This window comes from Mytilus galloprovincialis, chromosome 9, assembly GCF_965363235.1.
Source record: "Mytilus galloprovincialis chromosome 9, xbMytGall1.hap1.1, whole genome shotgun sequence".
Classification (NCBI taxonomy): domain Eukaryota; kingdom Metazoa; phylum Mollusca; class Bivalvia; order Mytilida; family Mytilidae; genus Mytilus; species Mytilus galloprovincialis.
Genome location: NC_134846.1, coordinates 37,840,213 through 37,863,007, shown reverse-complemented (window position 1 = coordinate 37,863,007; position 22,795 = coordinate 37,840,213). Strand labels below are relative to the sequence as shown.

The following is a 22,795-nucleotide window of genomic DNA, read 5'->3' as shown; positions in this document are numbered from 1 at the left end:
TTATATAAATAAAAAATATGAACGATAGTATAGCTTGCAAATATATTTGACAGAAGATCAACATATCATTGGAATACAGCCTCACTTCACAACTTTTTGTTGAAAATTTTAGAGAACAAGAATGCCTTTATCCAAATTTGTAACAAAAGTTATCATCCACAAAAAACATGAATCCAAAATATATACTACTTTCTTACCTTCAGAATTCAGAAACAGGAAAATTCTCATGCATGGTGGCAGCAGTGGCTCCTAAGACTAGACTCTATTTTCTTATCTTCAGAAACAGGAGACTTCTCATGCATGGTGGCAGCAGTGGCTCCTGACTATACTATTTTCTTACCTTCAGAAACAGGAAAATTCTCATGCATGGTGGCAGCAGTGGCTCCTAAGACTAGACTCTATTTTCTTACCTTCAGAAACAGGAGACTTCTCATGCATGGTGGCAGCAGTGGCTCCTGACTATACTACTTTCTTACCTTCAGAATTCAGAAACAGGAAAATTCTCATGCATGGTGGCAGCAGTGGCTCCTAAGACTATACTATTTTCTTACCTTCAGAACAGGAGACTTCTCATGCATGGTGGCAGCAGTGGCTCCTGACTATACTATTTTCTTACCTTCAGAAACAGGAGACTTCTCATGCATGGTGGCAGCAGTGGCTCCTAAGACTATAATATTTCCTTACCTTCAGAAACAGGAGACTTCTCATGCATGGTGGCAGCAGTGGCTCCTAAGACTAGACTCTATTTTCTTACCTTCAGAAACAGGAGACTTCTCATGCATGGTGGCAGCAGTGGCTCCTAAGACTATAATATTTTCTTACCTTCAGAAACAGGAGACTTCTCATGCATGGTGGCAGCAGTGGCTCCTAAGACTAGACGCTATTTTCTTACCTTCAGAAACAGGAGACTTCTCATGCATGGTGGCAGCAGTGGCTCCTAAGACTAGACTAGATTGGCTGCTATTGCTATGTTGACTGTTAGACCTACTCCTCAGACCACTGTCCTGTGAGGGTGTGTCCTCAATTTTAGGGGTCCACGGTTTAATAAAAGATGTTCCTTCTGTTATTAGTTCTTGAATGTAGTACTCTATTACTTCTTTACCCTAAAAGAAATAGGTTTGATGACTTTTAAGAAATATTGCTTTAGGCAGTTAAAATACAAATCTAGAAGATAATTCATAATAAGGGAACATTTCTTCAACAAATAAACCGTTTAAAATTATCTGTTCCAATTATAAAATGTTCTACTTCTTTTACCACATATAAACCAGGTGCTCCGCAGGGCGCAGCTTTATACGACCGCAGAGGTCGAACCCTGAACAGTTGGGGCAAGTATGGACAAAACATTCAAGCGTGATACAGCTCTGAATTTGGATTGTGATCAAATTTTTGACATTATATGGGTTTTTTACACAAAACAAATGTCAAGATTTTACAAATCAATTAAAGATTTCTTCTTCAAACTTATTTAAATCTAAAATTAAATAGTTGACACAGCATAGGTTTCTGACACAGAATGAATGTGGTCTAATGAACTTAAATTTTTTTTTTTGCCTTTGAGCAATTCACTATGCTGTTGAATATTAATCCTCTCAAAAAAATGTTTGAAGAAATTTTCTTTTTATTTATGAAATCTGAAATGAGAAAAATTTAACCCCCCCCCCCATTTTTTTTTCACATCCCCCTTTCCCTTTTTCCAAAACTGATATCAATTCAAATTTCTAATGGAGTTTGCAACAATAACTACTCTTTTAAATACATCATAAAAATTAAAATGTAAAATAAAGTGCCTGTTATCACTGAATGGTAAAGATTGGTTGGTAGTTAAAGTGAATATACATTGTATATTGTATAAAACAATGATTTAAGTTGATTCAACTACTATTCTGAACAAAGAAAGATAACTCCAATTGAAAATTTCTTGCTACTGCACAATATTGTGCAATTAGATATTTCTTGCTATTGCGCAATACTGTGCAATTGAAAATATTTGCTATTCCACAATACTGTGCAATTGAAGATTTCTTGCTATTGCACAATACTGTGCAATTGAAAATTTCTTGCTATTGCACAATACTGTGCAATTGAAGATTTCTTGCTATTGCTGAATACTGTGCAATTGAAAATTTCTTGCTATTGCACAATACTTAATATAATAATTTTGGATCCTGATTTGAACCAACTTGAAAACTGGGTCCATAATCAAAAATATAAGTACATGTTTAGATTCAGCATATCAAAAAAGCCCAAGAATTCATCTTTTGTTAAAATCAAACTTAGTTTAATTTTGGACCCTTTGGACTTTAATGTAGACCAATTTGAAAACGGGACCAAAAATTAAGAATCTACATACACTGTTAGATTTGGCATATCAAAGAACCCCAATTATTCAATTTTTGATGAAATCAAACAAAGTTTAATTTTGGACCCCGATTTGAACCAACTTGAAAACTGGACCAATAATCAAAAATCTAAGTACATTTTTATATTCAGCATATCAAAGAACCCCAAGGATTCAATTTTTGTTAAAATCAAACTAAGTTTAATTTTGGACCCTTTGGACCTTAATGTAGACCAATTTGAAAACGGGACCAAAACTTATGAATCTACATACACAGTTAGATTGGGCATATCAAAGAACCCCAATTTTTCAATTTTTGATGAAATCAAACGAAGTTCAATTTAAGACCTTTGGGCCCCTTATTCCTAAACTGTTGGGACCAAAACTCCCAAAATCTAACCCAACCTTCCTTTTATGGTCATAAACCTTGTGTTTAAATTTCATAGATTTCTATTTACTAATACTAAAGTTATGGTGCGAAAACCAAGAATAATGCTTATTTGGGCCCCTTTTTGGCCCCTAATTCCTAAACTGTTGGGACCTCAACTCCCAATATCAATCCCAACCTTCCTGTTGTGGTCATAAACCTTGTGTTTGCATTTCATTGATTTCTATTTACTTATACTAAAGTTATTGTGCGAAAACCAAGAATAATGCTTATTTGGGCCCTTTTTTGGCCCCTAATTCCTAAACTGTTGAAACCAAACATCCCAAAATCAATCCCAACCTTCCTTTTGTGGTCATAAACCTTGTGTTAAAATTTCATAGATTTCTATCCACTTTTACTAAAGTTAGAGTGCGAAAACTAAAAGTATTCGGACGACGACGACGACGACGCCAACATCATACCAATATACGACCAAAAAATTTTCAATTTTTGCGGTCGTATAAAAACAGATAAAAGATAAAAATTATGATAACAATAAAATTAAACAAGGTTTATAACGTTCAAATTCACTTCAGTAACCAGTTTAAACCATGAATGAATTCAGTGTTAAAGTAAGTACTTTTTCTATTAGGTTTAGTCTTCTCATATCTAAATTGATTGAATGATTGATTGGTGTTTAATTCCACTTTCCGTACTATTGTGCCATTCCATAGCAGTCAGTTTTTATTGGTGGAGGAAACTGGAGTGTCTGGACAGAACCTACGACCTTCATAGTCAATTATCATTGGAGTTGAGTGGAACATGACAAACTAAAAGTTAAACTCACAACCTCATTGTGGACAGGTTTGTGATACAGTAGTTTGACCATTCTGCCACTGAGGCCCCTCTCATATCTAAATAACCTCAGCAACCAAGATATGAAACAATCAATGGGACAACCTTATATTTTTGTACATGTGTATCTAATTTGCATAGATGTAGTAAATAGCAGTAATCATTTTATATCTTCTCTCTTATCCTTAAAAGATCATTGTTTTTATAACAGAGGAACTGCAGCTACACCTTCAGAAAATGTTTTATAGTTATGGATTTGGAATAAAATCTTAATGGCTTCTATTTTTCTGTCATGGAATTGATAGTGATACCTAATCACTGCTAATGTATTGCAATCTAAATCACAGTTTTATATACTCGTTTTTTTTTTAATTGTCTAAACATGGACGTTTTTCCTGCTAACTGATTTGATAGTATTTGTTTGGTTTTTTTTTATGATAGAATCAATATTTTGCTATTTATCTTAAAAGCAAAAGCCAAATTGGACCAAACAGATTATAATGAAATTTTAACTGAAACAAATGCAACTTTTGTTTTATTGTAGTATTCAACTTATTTTTAAGATGTTTCGGCCATAGGCCTTCTTCAAATTGACTTCAATTTGTTTATTTTTCTTCTGAACTACATGGCAGACATTTTTTCCCTTCTTATTCGATAAGATGATATCTTACAAAGACGAAGGTATTTTAAATACAACTTTGGCATTTTAACTTTAAATCTATTCTATAGCAGTTTCTAATTACTTTTAAAATTGCTAATGTCAAAAATGTAAGGACATTTGTTTGAAATCATAGGCTGGTGTAGTACTGCTTCTGAAAGACAAAAGTAGGGACTGTTTTTCTTGTCATTGTTATAAATGCATGTACATTCATAAACCTATACAAAATCATTTAAAATCTAATTACAAATATTTGTAAAAACATACAAATATATTAATGCACTGATCTCAAAATCCTTTTAAATTGGTTTAAACATTACTGGCATATCATTTATTCTATAAAAATATTTATAAACAGTACTTAAATCCAACAGATTATGTTACATTATAAAAGACATAACGAAACTTTATTTATGAGGTATTTATGTCAAAAAACATTTTTGGTATTTTAAAACTTTTTATAAATTTTAAATATATAATTTTGAAAAGTCCTTTAATTGATGCATTTCAATTATCAAATTTACATCATGTAATTTCAAACAACAACATAATTTAAAATTTAAACTTTACTTTAAACTTAACAATTCTAAAAACTGTTTTAAAAGTACAAATTTTGTAAACAGGGAATTTGTCAGGTTCATTTCTGCACCTACTTTCCATAGATCTGTTTTAGATTGTTACAAGTTCACTACTTATTGAAATATACATAGAAACTTATGTAAAATCTATAATTCTGTATACAGTTTAAACATGCTTCAACAATATCAAAGAAAGAATTACATAATTTTTTTAACAATAAGTAGGACCATGCATTAAAAGCTTTTGTTTTCAAAGTGAATTCGGTAATTTATGTGGCTTTACGTCAGCATTTAAAACTCCTAGCTCATATTGTATATTAAGGTTCTATTTGTCAGAAGCATGTACATGAAAGAATTTTTAAGGAAGTTTATGATATTTCTGTGCGTCCCAATTCAAGAACCTCCAGATTTTGTTAGTCTTTATGTGTTTTTGATTTTTTGGTTCATTTGTATGTTTTTGAATTAGGTGTCCATTTGTCTGAGTTGTAGGAAGCAGCTGAAGCTCGTGCTGTTTTCTGCTCTTTGGGCGGGTTTTTTGTCTCTTTGGCACATTCCTTGTTTCCAGTCTCGATTCTTTTCACATTATTATCGTTGATTAAATCATATTAATTATCAGAATGAGTTTAATCTAAACAAATTTTAAGGATGTTTGCTTGTCAAGTTTTTTGAATTTTTGTCAGATTTTCAGATTCCTCTGCTTTTATCCAATTAAATACCTTAAAATATTTTGCCCCTTGACCCCTATTTTTCTTTTTTTTTTAAATCCTCCTTCAGTCAAAACCCAAACCTTTAACAATTGATATCAAAAAGACTTCATTCTCCTATCATTATCTTTAGTTTAAACATATTTATTTATAGTGGATTGGGAAACAAGTTTTGCAACTTATATTAATCCCTTTCCACTTTGCAGGTGCGTCTCAGTGCTGCCTTGTAGCGGCATTAGCCTACTCTTTTTCAAAATCTACAAGGGTGCCTTTAACGTGCAAGAGATATGGCTCTCTCTTAACATGGGTCAGCCATTTATCATTATCTTTATTTGTTTGGTGGAGATATTATGTGGAGCCACTATATACCAACTTAGGTTAAGAAATTGAAAACAACACGTTTTATAATTTCTTGCGTCCAAAGCGCTTTTCTGGATTTAACTTCATCAGGAACGCTCAAAGCCAAACATTTGGAATCTGAAGATATATAAGATGTGCTTATGTGCTCTGAAAATGTAATTATTTCCTTCTCCACTAGTGGCAATGGTCACATAAATTGAATTTAAATTTTAATATAAAACTCCTGCTTTTTTTAAACTTTCATTTAAAACATGACTTTTTTGTACCCAAAAAGGTGGACTTTATGATTGTATAGGGTTACAGATATTGATCTGATATCGATCCTAAATTAGCCTTTAGTTAATTTGTGCTGCCAAGGTCACAGTTTTTTAATTGTAAACAATTAATTTGAAGGTCGTAGGTTGACAATGTTAATCATTGTTATAAAGACCACAATGGCTACGTCAATCACAAGGCACTCAGAGATTTTATAATCGATAACAAATCAAACCACGATGTGATCACGAATGACATGGTAGCATTAATGTGCGGAAAGTTAGCTAGTTACGGTCATATATGCCAAATTAGATAATGAAGCAGAACACTAATCTTCCGGTTTTTTAAGCCACTGTAATGGGTTTTCAATAAATAGCATTTAATATAATGTGTATGCTGTCACCTTCTTCAGACGACATCTAAATGTAATTTCCTGAGTTTAGTAACATGTATACTGTATCCCAATTATAATAAGAAGATATATTTCTTCATGACCTTGTCTCATCACTTGACACGTACATCTTTGGTAAATAATATCTTGGATTGAATTCGCAACATTTTTTTCAGGAAATATAATCATTACAAAAATCATTCATTTATAGAAAAGTTATTACATTACGGAATAAGAAAAGGGAAGAAGAAAATACACAGCTCTGGAAATCCAGCTGTTCAAATAATTTTGTAATACAAAAATCAGTTCTCTTTGCCTTTAATTATTTTGACAATAGAATTTGTGTCTCTGTGTCTCAGGGTTAATCATGTTTTTTTGTAAAATAATCCTTCCACAAAGTTCCCTGTCAATGAATCCCTTACATACATATAATTATGCAATTTGGGCAGGAACTACAACAAAATGTGACGTTTTAATGTCGCAAACTGTATAGTAATATATGCACTTGATCATTAACGAAACAAATTCTTCCACCGAATTTCTTGCAATACGATATTCTCCTCGCTTGATAGTTAAATTTTAAATATTTATCTGTGAGCCTCATGTTTTTAATTTCAAAATTTAAAGGTCTCAAGTGGAGAAATATTGTATCATGCTCAATGCAGAGAATCTATATATATCACAAATGATAAAGCCATATACACTAAATTTCAATTATCATTCTTATCTCGTTCTATTATGGAGATACTAGATAAATTTCGTTGATTTTCACTCTATGACACTATTATTGAGAGAAAAATTTAAAAATAGGAAATTTTCTACATTTTATTATTTAAAGAAAAAACTTCTATTGAAAAAGAGGTCATCATGTTCAAAACTATTTTCATGTGGCATTGTGGCCATACAAAATTGTTTGTGATTTGAATTTATTCACAATAAAGTAGGGAAACAGTTCTTGATTCTAGATGACCCAATTCTCTTTTATACAAAGTAATTTCAAACTTTGCTGATCAAATAATGGTTGGATAATTTTTATATTTTTGTCTTTCGATCAATTCTTGAATCAATAAACATCATCATTACCTTCTACAATCTTACTCCACATAAATCAAAAATAGACCAACTAATGCATTTACCCATTACTGAATACTTTTATCTATGTTTCAACATTGAATGAATACCCCTAACTTAAATTGACCTATTAAAAACAATAACAATGTATTTTTAGAACACCATTAAACCCTATTCAAATTCAAAAACTAATTAAGATCTACTCAAAATCAATCTTGTTTGAAATTTACTCTTTAAAATCATGCAAATTCGTTTAATCTTCATTCTGTTTTATAAATATAAGAACCTTGATCATGTTAAACTTGTTAGATCAATACACAAATTGATATTGGACACTAAAGCAGACATTAGAGTAATACAAAAATAAGAATCTTAGTTATCCAGATATGTAAACAATCATCTGTGTCCTGGTTATCAAAATCTATTGACGACAGCTAATGTGCAAAACTTCCCAGGAAAATCAATCTCCGTTCGATTTCTTTAACAGGTTTCCCAAAGCTTTAATCAATTTCCTCTTCAAAACAACTTCATGACCGAGAAAAAAAGTGGTCAAACAGAGAAAGAGAGTCTTAAAACAATCACAACTTTCCACAAGGAATGGATGCACTTTTATTCTGGACAAAATAAATCAACTTTAACTGTTTGTTTCTTTCTGTGGACTGAACTATCCCCTTTACCTATTTTATATCTATCAGTTGTTGAGCATACAAAATACACACATCAAACAATATACTACAATATATATCCAGAATTTCAATTCAAAGAGAAATGTCAACTTTGGTTTTTTTTCACATCATCAGATCTCTGTCTTCCAAGCTTTGAGTCTTATATAAGAGAAGAGCCGTAGAAATAAATGCTAATCATATAATACTTAAACATATAGAAGCCTCAAGAAAAAATGGCAATTTTTTTTAAAATCATGAAGTATGGCTGATTTACTGTTAGAAATGTCAAATGTCATAGCTACATAATATTCTATACAAAACTACTAATGGAAGTAATGCACTAATGATGCAGACAGACTCTATATATATTAAAACCATTAACAATGGCACAATCTAGAATTAATACATTTCAACAGTAGAAATAAAATCTGCAGTATAATAAAAGTGTGTATAATAAGCAAAGATCCACAAAACTAGAGGCTCTCAAGAGCCTGTATCGCTCAGCTGATTCTACTTGGATTTTGAAATCATATAAAAAAATATAAAATTTGGCTAAAAGTAATAACATTTGGCCAGCACCTCATAAGGAAAGGAACTTTCATGCTATGTTTGATTTCATTCAATTCAGTGGTTCTTTAGAAGAAGACTTTTGTATGCATTTCCCATAGGGTCCTATGTTAAACTAAGTCCCCCGCTGGCAGCCATCTTGGATGATGGATCGGCTACAAAGTAACAACACTTGGTCAACATCTTATAAGGAACATTCATGCCATGTTTGGTTTCATTCCATTCAGTGGTTCTCTAAAAGAAGACATTTGTATATATTTCCCATAGGGTCCTATGTTAAACTAAGTCCCCTGCTGGCGGCCATCTTGGATGATGGATCGGCTACAAAGTAACAACACTTGGTCAGCACCTCATGACATAAGGAACATTCATGCCATGTTTGGTTTCATTCCATTCAGTGGTTCTCTAAAAGAAGTCATTTGTATGCATTTCCCATAGGGTCCTATGTTAAACTAAGTCCCCCGCTGGCGGCTATCTTGGATGATGGATCGGCTACAAAGTAACAACACTTGGTCAACACCTCATAAGGAACATTCATGCCATGTTTGGTTTCATTCCATTCAGTGGTTCTCTAAAAGAAGACATTTGTATATATTTCCCATAGGGTCCTATGTTAAACTAAGTCCCCCACTGGTGGCCATCTTGGATGATGGATCGGCTACAAAGTAACAACACTTGGTCAGCACCTCATAAGGAACATTCATGCCATGTTTGGTTTCATTCCATTCAGTGGTTCTCTAGAAGAAGTTCAAAATGTAAAATGTTAACGACGACGACGACGATGGACGACGACGGACGACGGACGCCAAGTGATGAGAAAAGTTCACTTGGCCCTTCGGGCCAGGTGAGCTAATAAAAAAAGAAGACACAAATGTACCTGCTGATGCTTTGTAAACAAAATAGGATGACAAGACAGACTGACAGAGTACAGGTCAACCTTTGGAGTAGGAGACACAATCCAGGGTTAAATTAATATTTCAATGACTTGGGACAGTCACATACAGAATATGGTGGAGTTAATCATGCTTTCATGTGCTCAAACTAGACTTTTGACAAACAATCATGCATGTACTTTCAAATATTGACAATGTGTTTTACCTGTTAGATGCTAACAGCAAAGAAACTTTTGATTGAATAAAATTACTAATAGGTATTTAACACCGATTTCAGCACTGTTTTGCTATTTATGGTGGTTAGTTTTATATTGGTGGAGGAAGCCAAATTGAACGGAGAAAATCACCAACCTCCGGTAGGAATAGTTACAATTCTTATCAATTGAGAATCGAATTGAGTGCACACTGTCATGTGCAGGATTCAAACTCACAACCTCAGTGTTGACAGGCTAGTGATACAACTACCTAAACCATTCAGCAACCAAGGCCCTAGTGAAACTTTTTACATGTGGAAGATGACTTACCTTTTTGATATTAGCAGCATACTGTTTCATGGCAATTTTTTCAACAGTACTCTCAAAGTTGAAGAAATGTTTTATGTCAAGACTAGCACTTTGTTCAAAACATGTCCATGATGAATTTTCTGGGTGAACCTAAAAAGAAACAAAACAAAAAAATATTACACAGGTTGGCAAACAATCATTTCAAGCTTTCTGTACAACAGACTCTCAGGAGTGTCATTGTTACAATACATGTACTTATAACAGATGTACAATGTCCCCTGCATTCATCTGTCCCAAGTTTTATTTATTCTTCTATCTATAATACTACAAGACTCTCAGCTTAATTCAAAATACAGGGTTTTTTTGCCCAAAAATTAATGCAAATTTAAAAGTTATCATACATATTCTTCGATTACTAAAAACTTGACTAAGGTACAAGTATTCAAAAAATTTAAAAAAACTTCACATTGAACAAGTTACCATGGCAACAAATCCTGACTTTACGTATATTTTAGATTGGAAAAGTATGTGCGCACCCAAGTAACAACTTTGTATTTGGTGAGATTATGGCTATAGTTATAATAAAGCTTCAGTTAAATTATTCTGTTGTTTCTATGCTGCACACAATATTAACACAACGGGAATAATAATAGAAAACTGCATAAATTCTGCATGTTTCATCATTTTTGTGAAAACAGTAATTGTGACGTCATCAGATAAAAATATTTGTGCTTTTCATTTATATTTCTTGGCCCTATGCATTTCTAAACATTTTGTGCCAATTTGAAAGTTTCAACATTTTACTTTCTTGGGCCAAAACAAGGCCTTATAATGCCCTTACTCATTTAAAAGTATCAAAAAACAAGATGAATGTAGATGTGGGACACATCATAAAGTGCTCAAATGTTACAACTTATCACTGTCAAATTCTCAACCAAATGTAAGTTATTTTTTACAAAAAATTCAAGTCCATTCAAAAAATTAGAAAATTCATAGTGTCTGCAAGCAAGAACTTCGGATTAAAAAATGCCAACACTTTAACAGTAACAACTTCATTACTCACAACTTTTCAACTTAACTATAGAGAATAGTTTCACAAAATTAAGTAAGTGTAAGACAGTGGAAATCTATACATATTAGCATCAACTCCCAATGATAAGGTATGATAATGAAATATATAAATCATGGATATGACACAACTCTCAGCATAACTAGACTGAACTAATGCTTATGTAGTTTATCAAACAGATAAAACTTAATTTGTGGTACCAGCCATATGTTCATGATGTTACACAATGTATTTATTTTTTTTTTCGATTTAAATCAGATCGCACAATTTCATTTAATCAAATATGCTGCAATTACTTTCAAAATTCATTTCATCAAATATGCTGCAATTAATTTCAGAATTCATTTGATCAAATATGCTGCAATTCATTTCGGAATTAATTTGAAACATTGTCATATGATATGCAGTGACGTCAATATATTAATTATACAATGCCAAATAATTAATTAATGTTTTATTGTTTTTAATCAGTCATACTCATTCATTATGCCTACGACTTCCTTGTTAGAATTTAGTTCATAAAAGGTCACAGTAATTATTTCAGATCTATATACTTTATATACATGTATTGTTTAGTTTACAGTTTTAAAAATATCTGTCTCTGTCCAAAAGCTATTTCATTAATGTCTATGCTCACATTATTTTTAAACTATTGATGGGGGTTGTATATCAGAACTATACTGTTGAGAGTTGTATTCTTAAAAATATTAGAAGTAACTTTTCTAAAAGGTATCAATTATGATATACATGTATGTTCAATCAGTAATGACAAATTTATATACTTTATAAACATGTATTATTTAGTTAAAACTTCGAAATATCTGGTCTCTGTCCATAAGCTATTACAATTCATTTCATAGTTTTTACTGGATTATTTAGGGGGGGGGGGGGGGGGGGGATATTAAAACAATACTGTTGAGAGTTGCATTCTACAAACATATGAATTATGATGCATGTTCAATTAATAAATTACAGATCTATATACTTTAGTTTATAAGCAGTTATTGTTCAGTTAGATAATAATTCTAAAATATTTAGTCTCTTCCCAAAAGATTTTACAATTTATTTCCAAGTTCTCATAGGGTTAACTAGAATACTGTATATACAAACTATTCTGTTTAGAGTTGCATTCTTTAACATATCAATTATGATGCATGTTTATTTTTCAATGAAAGATCTTTATGCCTTATAAACATGTATTGTTTAGTACAAAATGTTAAATATCTAGTCTTGTCCCAAAAGCTATATTTCAATAAATTTTTAATTTCTCAAAGGAATAACTGGTACATGTATACTGTATATACAAATTATATTGTTAAGAATTGTATTCTTCAAACTTATCAATTATGATATATGTTCAATTATTAAGTACAAATATATATATACATTGTACTTATGTTCTAATTCGCCAGACTTAAACGAACATAAATTATTTATACAATAAAACTCAACACATGTATCAGAAATGAGCTCTCCTTGTGAGGGTAGCATACTTTTATTTACGAATGTAAATCAAATATTAAATCAAAACAGTTCGTTTCAAAAACATCCAAGCACACAACGGCTTATTCTCATTATTGAGACACTACTAGAAAACAGTCATACTGGCTCGATCACAGTCAGCCATCCATAATATATACAGATTATACACCAATCTAAAAAACAAGAAATACAAGTTAAATAAATCATTGTAACTAAATAACTACTTTCATCATAAAAAACAATAGATGGTCTAGTTGATAGTGGGTTGGGTTGGGGGGGGGGGGGGGGGGGGGGGGTAATACAGGCAATGCAGAAGTACGGCGTATGCTAACCGGCGTAAGGCAGAACTTCGAATAATAACATTATAAATTCCATTTAATTTATATCAAACAACAAGCACGAGAAACACGAGCCAAAAATCATACGATACCTAGAATACCTGTTTTTAAGTCGCAATGCGACAAAATATTGTCCAATGGAATATATTGTAAACATTACAGGTATTCTAAAAACACGTGTTGGTGTAAACAATAAACAAACACACGTGTTTTACCAAAACAAATACATGTGCTCCCGTACTATTATTAAATATATTTATGTTCTAATTCGCCAGACTTAAACGAACATAAATTATTTATACAATAAAACTCAACACATGTATCAGAAATGAGCTCTCCTTGTGAGGGTAGCATACTTTCGATAAGTTACAAAGAAAGAAAAAGGGGGGGCGGTCATATACCAAGGTTTTTAGAAACTGTTAATTTTTCTGATATGTTTTCCTGAACATACCCATCTTTTGCAGTTTCAGAAGCCCATCTTCCATGTTTCTTGAATAACCTGTCATTTATACCAGCAGAGGCCGCAGCCGTCGCACCACCTGCTCTTAAACTATGTAGACCAAAATTAGATTTTTCTAGACCTAAAGATCCAAGAGCGTCTAACAACAACTCTCTCGCCCTTGTATAAGATAGAGGAACATTTCCCCTTAATGCATAAGTGTTGGTTTTCTTACGAAAAGATACTGCTCTAAAAATGAATTCATTAGAATCGATTGCTATGTTAGCTTGTGATAAATATGTATGTAACATAGATACCGGACATGTTATAGAACTAGTCTTCGCAATCAATACTCTACTACCTTCTCTGTGTTGGTCAGTCTTACTTTTTTCGATAAATAAAGACACATAAGTAGAATAAAACTGTATATCTGATCTTTTCAAATTAACAAGTTCGGAAAATCTTAGAAATCCTGCATAACTTGTAAGACACATACAAGCGATTCTTCTATGATTTAAATTGCTGAATTTGTTACCGTATTTTTGTACAATCTGGTACAGAATTTCAGGTGTAATAGGCTCTTTCTTTTTTACAATGTAATGTCCGATTGACCTATGAACTCCCTCTTTAATAGATGTACATAAAAAAGAATTACAAGGATCGGCAAAACCGGCTAGTTTATGTGACCAACTAATTGCATAGTAAGCTCCTTCAACGGCAGATGCAGATTTGTGTTTTTTACATAAATGAATCAAGTATAACGAAACATCGTAGTCTGATGCTGGTAAAGAGTTAAGATTAAACGAATTACACCATCTACAGAAATTGTTAAAGGCGTACCTGTACTTCTTTCGCGTATTTTCAGCTCTAGATTGTAGACAAAACTCTGGAAGACACTTTGCTAAATTTTGTAGGTGCTGGTGTTGTGTAAGAGTGTCTGATGACCACCTACCAACGCTGAAAATATCTGAAAAATGTAAAAATTCAAACAAATAGTAAATAAAAAAGTATATACATGGCATATGCATTTCATATATAACCATTTCTGACCTTGCTCTGTACTATAGCCTTGTCAAATTTCAAAAAAAAAGACCTCGCTATCATTCTATAGCCTTGTCAACGTGTTTCATGTGTATATCACAGAAAATCAAAAACAGTTATTTACATATTGTACTTAGCTTAACTGCTAAAATATCAGAATTAAATTTCTTTGAGCCAAAAATGGAATTCTTGTTGTTCCCTTGAAGAAATATGCATTGCTCACTTGAAAATTCAATGACTTCCAATACATAATGACGAAATTCCATGTTTTTTCTAAATAATAAAGTCCAAAACGATGAGGACGGCCATTTTGGTACTATCAGGGTACCTTCTGCTTTACAGAGTACTAAATGGTTTATACTTTTAGAAACTAAATCAATTGGAGGTACTATCCAATTATTTTCATTTTTCCAATTTTGTGTAAAAGCATCAATAGCTTCACTCCCGGGATTCCAAAATTTTGAATTAAATCGCTTCAATTTTGAATTAGCAAAATTGGCAAATCTATCAACGGTATAAGGACCCCATAGATTATCCATGAATTCGAAAAACTCCGGAGATGTTTGCCAGTCATCTATATCTATCATTTTAGACAAAAAATCAGCTCTGCAATTTTCTGATCTAGGTACCCATATTGGTTGTACAATGACTCGTTCCTTTGAACAAAATTTAAAAATGTCATATGCGAAACACTGTAAATGCATTTTTGTGCTACCTCTATTGATTATTTTTACACAGTTTTGATTATCTGTGTGCCATTTAACCGTACTATTTTTTAAAACAGATTTAAATGAATACAAAGCTAATTGAATAGCCCTTAGTTCTCGCCAAGTCGAACTCATGTTTTTCTCATATTCACTCCATGTGGAATGAAAAACTTTTTCATTCACTTCTACAGTAAAAGCACCTGCGGCTACATTACTAGCATCTGAATACACCACTATGTTCGGTAAGGTGTCATTCACAAATTTTTTCTGATTAAGATTGGTCAAACTGTCTGACCAAAATCTCAACTCTGCTAATACACACTCAGTGTAAGCAATATCTAAAATACTATCCCATGACTTTCTGTTCTCAATTGCAAAATATAAATGCCTCGTCATCAGGCTAGTAACATTTCCCATAACTGGGGACATAGAAATAATTCTACCTGTGAACTGTGCTAACTGACGAGCGCTTATAATGGGAAATTTTTTCAAAATATTGTCAAGCGATTCTTTTGCATCATTTAATCTACGTTCGGACACTGCTAAACTAAAGTTTACCGAATCCCAAATTAATCCGAGCCATTCCAAGCGTTGAACTGGATCAAAGATAGATTTTTGTTCATTTATCAAAAACCCAGCTAATTCTAATGAGGACTTTATGAATTCAGATATATTTTGACATTCTGAATAACCTTCTGACATACCTAAACCATCATCTAGATAAAGCACTATATCTACACCATTTTCACGCCAGTATTTAACCATGGGTCGTAAACATTTTGTAAAAATGTAAGGCGCTGAACTTAAACCAAAAGCTAAAACTGAAAAACAATAAAACTTTCCGTTCCAAGAGAAACCTAAATATGTATGTTGCTCTTTGCAGATATCCAAATGAAAATATCCAGATCTTAAATCAAATTTTATCAGGTATATATCTTTCTTAAAAAATTGCTGAGCGACTTTCCAATCTTCGAATTTTATTTTATTTTTCAAAACGTATTCGTTCAATTCAGATAGATCTAATATCAATCTCTTTTTCCCTGACTTTTGAATGGCAACACTTAATGGATTTACTACAAAAGGCTGGAATGGTACTTCGTGTACGCATCCGTTTTTCGAAAGTTCGAGAACAGCTTCGTTTACAAAATCAGTATTATCAACTGCAGATTTATTATTGCGGAATTTCATAGGGGGTGGTAAACTCACAAAAGGAATCATATACCCTGATTTTATAGTATCAATAATAAATTTGCTTGCTCCAATGTGCTCCCAAAATGCTACATTTTTCGATAAACTACTTTTGACACCTTTGGCCAATTTTGAAAAATCAACTTTATCAAAATACTTAGCATGTTCTAAAAGTATATTTATGTGCCCATGCAACAAATATTCATCTACTAAATTAAGATACTTATCTTTTATCTTATGTGGCTGGGTTGTTTCTTGTTGTAAATTGCTTGCTGCTTCTATTGGGACAGTTTGTCCTCCAGTGACCGAACTGGTGGCATTCATAGCACATGTCATAGGAAGTCGCCTCACGGCGACTGTTCCTCCGAAAGGGCTGGTTGTACTGTTGATGAGACATATCTGTAGTATTAGTAGGAGGTCTGGAAACAGTAGCTGAAGGCTTAGTGTAAGGTTTTGTACAACCCTTCTTCTCCTTGATGGTTTTGAGTGCTCTGCTTTCAGCTTGACGTAGTCTTTTCTCGTCATCGGAATCTGATGCTATTTCGTCACTCTCGTACTCACGAACTGTGGTCCAACCAGCAGGAGATTTATCGGCTATTCTGATGAGCTTATTTCTTTTGTTCAATTTTAAGATAAGTCCAGAAATTAAGTTGATAGAAACGAAATCTTCCGGCAAAAGACGTTTTTGCAGCTTATGCAGGTCAGCAAGGACTTCGGAATTGAAAGTAAATTGGATTTGGTTACCTTCACTCTTTAGTTTCACAGAAGCTTCCTTTTTCAACTTGGTGGCTAGGGAGTCGTTGCCTGACACTAACTCGTTCTTCAGTGCTGAAATCTTGGAGTCGAAGTACGACGTAAACAATTGAAATGTGCCGTCACTTATCTGTGGCTGTGGTGCTCTTTGTTGGGTTGCTGTCGACGGTACTGGTACTGGCAAACTAGAACGTGTAGCTTCTCTGTTAAGAACTGAAGGAGTTGAGGGCTCGTGTAGTAACAATTCGTCTTCGTCTTCGGAACGGTGGTCTGTCATTGTGGTAATACAGGCAATGCAGAAGTACGGCGTATGCTAACCGGCGTAAGGCAGAACTTCGAATAATAACATTATAAATTCCATTTAATTTATATCAAACAACAAGCACGAGAAACACGAGCCAAAAATCATACGATACCTAGAATACCTGTTTTTAAGTCGCAATGCGACAAAATATTGTCCAATGGAATATATTGTAAACATTACAGGTATTCTAAAAACACGTGTTGGTGTAAACAATAAACAAACACACGTGTTTTACCAAAACAAATACATGTGCTCCCGTACTATTATTAAATATATTTCATAAACATATAATGTTCAGTTAATATTTATAAATAACTATTCTTTTCCCAAAAGGTTTTTCAATATATTTCTAATTTCTCATATAACAAACTGGGAGTATATCGTATTTAAGAACAATTACTGTTCAGAGTTTTATTCTTCAAACTTATGATATTTAAGTGATGCATGTTCAATTATAAATGTTTCATTTAACAAAAGCATAAAAACATCAAAGTTAAATACATGTGTATCTTATTTCACAATTTGATAAAAATAACACTGAGCTTGCAAAATAGTTTTTCTGTGACTGACATAATAACAATAATGGATTGATTGGAGATTGTTTTTATGCCCTATCAGCAGAAAATAACAATATAAAGATGTATAGTTGCTAATGAGATAATAATCTACCAAATAAAAATATCTATTTATTGTCAAAGTCATCACATGGTTATAAATAATTGAGTGATTATTGTATCATAAAAAGATTTTATCAAGGACATGAAATGAAAAGATTTTTAGCTCGCTTATTGGCTTAATAGGCAAGATATAAGGCAAAATAATTAGCATACTTGGCTTAGGCAAGATATAAGGCAAAAGAATTAGCCTACGACATGGAAACAGTAATTGATTTAATTAACAATGGGTAAATTACTGATTTACAAAAAAACAAAATTTCCATTTTAACATTTTGAGAAGTGCATCATAATGACAAAACTCGAGGATCCTGAAAGGTCTCAAATGTTCAACAGTGTTGTCAGATCATTGTGACCATGCAAGCTTAAACACAGAATCTGCATTTTTATCATATTGTACCTGGACAAAAACTAAATGCAGTACACCTATAAGGAAAAAAGTCTGAGACCACACAAATTAGTATAAACCAATCTGAGCATGCTAAGAGTATCAATAAGGAAAAGACATCTGAGAGTATATCAATAAGGAAACAAATCTTTTAGAGTACTGACTAATGAGGAATCAGCCAATGAAATCAGTTTTGAAAGAATACCAATAAATATTATAATATACATATTTTTATTTGCATAAGTAGTTTGCAAGTATTTCTATTTCATCTGAAAGAATTTCCACAAAATTAAATTTTGTTGTTTTCTAATTTCTTGTTTTTAATCTTTTCCTTTGTACTGCTCAGTGCTGGTTGAAGAAAGAAAACAAAAATCGAGGACAGCATGAAAAATAGTTTTTCTAACAAATACATACAAAAATGCTTATGGCAACAACAAAAATAAAAGTATAAGTACTTGTTATCTATTTATTTTTACTAATCTATTCATTTGTACTACATAACAACAAGATGTATAAATTGGCGTCAGACACCGGTCATATCTATGTTCAATAACAATGGACCAATTTAGGATTATCTTTATTTCTAATAGCTCATCCTTTAAAAATACAAATGGTCCAAGCTTCAAACAATTAGATACATGTACCTATAGTGTCAGTAGATGTTAGTACAATTATTAAGGCATCTTATTTTCAAGATTTCCCACAGCTGGTTAAAAACCGTTTTATTTCTATTATTTCTAATCTTGATTTACCATCATTGCTTAAGAAAAGGTTTCTTTTTATTCTAAGATTTTTTTTCAAATCCATCTCATCATTTTCATTCTAAATTGAATGTTTTAGAAAGCTTGAATCCTAGCCAGATCAAACAAATAAATAAACAAACAAAACTAAAGACGAATAATTGATATTTGTTCATTGGCACTAATAGCAGGCAATATCTAAGAGTAAATTTAGTGAATGTTTAGCTTGTAGAGGGGACATGATTTCCTTCCAGAAATTTAAAAAATTAGTTTTGTAAGTTTTCTTAGTAAGAAGCAGAATTTAGCATGTTATCATCCTTCATATACATGTAATATTTGCTGCTGGACTTTCAGTCTATCAAATACTGACATAAAAGTATCAATCCAAACCGATGTATGAACTTAACAGCAACCATAGTACATGTATAATAAATTCAAAGTTTAAGTCAATGCTTTTAATATTCAAATTCTTTCATTAGAATCTTGATCCATCTCGAACAGTAATTATCTGTTTCAACTATCATGAATAGCAGATGCCAGTTTAGGGAAAAACATGTTTCTTTCCGTCCTTCTATGGAAGAATATAATGCATGTTGAGTAAATAGATAAAAAAAGATGTGGTATTAATGGCAATGAGACAACTCTCCATCCGAGTCATAATTTAAAGTAAAGCATGAATATATTCAATTAAACCATTTCATAATCAAAAGTTAAATACATTCTATATTTGGTACTGTATAAAGAATCATAGGCGGATCCTGGGGTCCCGGGCCACCCCTTTCGTGGGAAAAATTTGGTTGATTATATAGAAAATCACTGAAGCATGACTGGTGCTGGCCCCCTTAGGTCAGTCAGCGCCCCCCCCCCCCCCTTTAGGAAAAGTTCTGGATCCGCCACTGAGAATATTGCAACCATTTAATTCATTACGACTGAAGCTATTCTAATCATATAATAAACTATATCATTTTTGTAGTATCTTTATTTATTGATTAATATTGCAAACTTCCAAAGTTCTAAGTACAGACAGAAAATTGATTTTTACTTATACATATACCTTACACCTGCATGTACATGTATGAAATGAAAGATGCAACATATGTTTGAAATGCTAATTTATCGTCATTTTATAGTTAAGTTTACTTTAATTAAACTCCATCCACCACTCACAAATTGTATGTTTCAGATATGCAAGCTTTACGGAAAATTGTAAACAATAACAAATGATAAATATCTTAAATATTAAAACATAATGTTTGTCAGGTTTAATAAAAAACAAACAAAATGCGTCAAAGTATCTATTTATAAGTGCTCCTATTAATAATTAGTCATTATTATTGGTACGTACAATTATTATTACAGAATGCAATTGCAATCTTCAGGAAAAATTGTATAAAACAAAACAAATGATAAATATTTTAAATATTTAAACAAATTGTTTGGCATGTTTAATAAAAAAACAAACCAAATGCGTCAAAGTATCTATTTATATGGGGCATCTATCAATAATTAGCCAATATTGTTGGTACAATTACTCCCCAAGGTGAAAATTTATATATTAATCAATGATGCTGACAATGCAGAACTTGAGACCATATGTAATGAATTGCTATAAATGGGTATATAATACCAACATAAAACAGGCCTATTTTTTGAATGTCATGTTGACAATTATTATCAAATTAAATTTATCTAGGGGTTTGGGAATTGATTGTTGATCACTACTGATTATATAAGTAATAAATAATTTGCTTGTAATGGCAATACATGTCCTAGAAATTTGATTACCTGGTAAAAAAAATTAACTAGGGAATGTTTCTGTGGGACACAGATGATGCCCCGCTTGCATATATTATTAATTATTATCATATACAGTTATAAAGGGACAACTCTTATGAACGGTAAAAGTAATGCTACCCAAATTTGTATTTGATTTGAATTTCATTCATTTGGTAATGACAAACTGAAGTTTAAAAGAGAATGGAAACCAGCTTTAAGACATACAGATGGTTCTATAATGGTTTATTTTTTTTAATTGTTGTTTGGATGGAGAGTTGTCTCAATGGCACTCACACCACATCTTCCTATATCTATAGACAAGGTCAAACTTATATTAATGCCCCCTCCCCTCAGCTACGCTAATTTGTTTTTTTTGTTTTTCATCTAACAGATAATAATGCTGATAAGGACACAACACATAAGAAGTGATCTATGTATCCCTATAGCTTCAGTCAGGCAAAACAATTACTCTATAAAATAGATCAAAAGTCAGTCTCATTATACAATAATTATTCTATAAACAGCAATACTTCCTAGAAAACCCCTACATGGATGCCAATACTTATTTCTTCAACAGAAGGGAATCAAAAGGAAATATTTATTGATATTATAATAACAAATTCTGAGATTTGACAATCTAGTTTTTCTTAGATATGATAATAAGGAGATGTGGCTTGACTTTCAATGAGACAATTATCAGTTCAAATGAAGTGAATGTAAGCAAGGAATCTGTAAGTCCTCCAACACTGTGAAAAACCCATAAAGTATGGTCAGCTATAAAAAGCTGACATGAAAAATATCAAAAAAAATAGTTACATGTACTTTATTATGATGCCTCATATTACAGACTAAACTTAAAATTTACATATATTTTGATAGCATTACTAAGTAACATTGATAAAAAAAAAGTTCCAAAATAAAAAAAATTACCAACCAATTAAGATACATGTAAGTGTACACAAAATATGATGTTTTAATAAATTTCTTCCTCTAAATTAGGTTTATACGTGAAACTTGTAAAGACGAAGAAAAAAAGATGTCGCTTGACTTCCAATGAGACAATTATCTACCAAAGTTCAAATGAAGGGGATGTAAGCAAGGAATCTGTAAGTCCTTCAACACTGTGAAAAACCCATAAAGTATGGTCAGTTGTAAAAAGCTGATATGAAAAATATAAAAAAAATAGTTACATGTACTTTATTATGATGCCTCATATTACAGACTAAACTTAAAATTTACATAAGTTTTAATAGCCTTACTAAGTAACATTGATAAAAAAAAGTTCCAAAATAAAAAAATTTACCAACCAATTAAGATACATGTAAGTGTACACAAAATATGATGTTTTAATAAATTTCTTCCTCTAAATTAGGTTTATACCTGAAACTTGTAAAGACGAAGAAAAAAAAATCTTTTGTGAAACACACTTGAACATTGTTCATTGACGATGATGTACTTATCCTCAAGTTCATGTACATTGACTTAACATTATATTGCAAAATGTGTAAATAAATAAAATTTCATAAAAATACTTATTTGTACTTATAAACAATTAGCTTCATAATGTAGCACAGTACTTATAGTACTTCAAAATAAGTATTATTGGAAAATCCATCGCTTTGATATCCAGCAATGCTTATGCCCGATATTGAGGTAACATTAATATGAGCTGCGCCCGATAGAATAAC

General features: G+C 31.9%; 3 protein-coding genes across 4 annotated transcripts in view; all 3 read right to left on the bottom strand.

The window, feature by feature from the left end:
• The window catches only part of LOC143044954 (SEC14-like protein 1), a 65,263-nt gene that overhangs the window by 29,036 nt on the left and 13,432 nt on the right, over positions 1-22,795 (bottom strand). For both annotated transcript variants that reach the window (XM_076217223.1, XM_076217224.1), the window contains exons 4-5: positions 10,230-10,358; positions 893-1,103 (exon numbers count right to left, since the gene is read on the bottom strand). In XM_076217223.1, coding sequence (XP_076073338.1) covers positions 893-1,103; positions 10,230-10,358 — 340 coding nt within the window. The remainder of the gene's footprint in view (positions 1-892; positions 1,104-10,229; positions 10,359-22,795) is intronic.
• LOC143044952 (uncharacterized) lies at positions 13,045-14,709 on the bottom strand. The gene has a single exon (XM_076217220.1). It carries the CDS (start codon positions 14,577-14,579, stop codon positions 13,491-13,493), a length of 1,089 nt encoding a protein of 362 aa, XP_076073335.1. The 5' UTR covers positions 14,580-14,709; the 3' UTR covers positions 13,045-13,490.
• On the bottom strand, positions 16,594-17,801 carry LOC143044953 (uncharacterized). The gene has a single exon (XM_076217221.1). The coding sequence runs from the start codon at positions 17,500-17,502 to the stop codon at positions 16,708-16,710; it is 795 nt and encodes a 264-aa protein (XP_076073336.1). The 5' UTR covers positions 17,503-17,801; the 3' UTR covers positions 16,594-16,707.

Bases quoted from the DNA above. Each gene is read 5' to 3' on its own strand.
- LOC143044952 (XM_076217220.1), bottom strand. From the start codon at position 14,579: ATGGTTATATATGAAATGCATATGCCATGTATATACTTTTTTATTTAC.
- LOC143044953 (XM_076217221.1), bottom strand. From the start codon at position 17,502: ATGACAGACCACCGTTCCGAAGACGAAGACGAATTGTTACTACACGAG.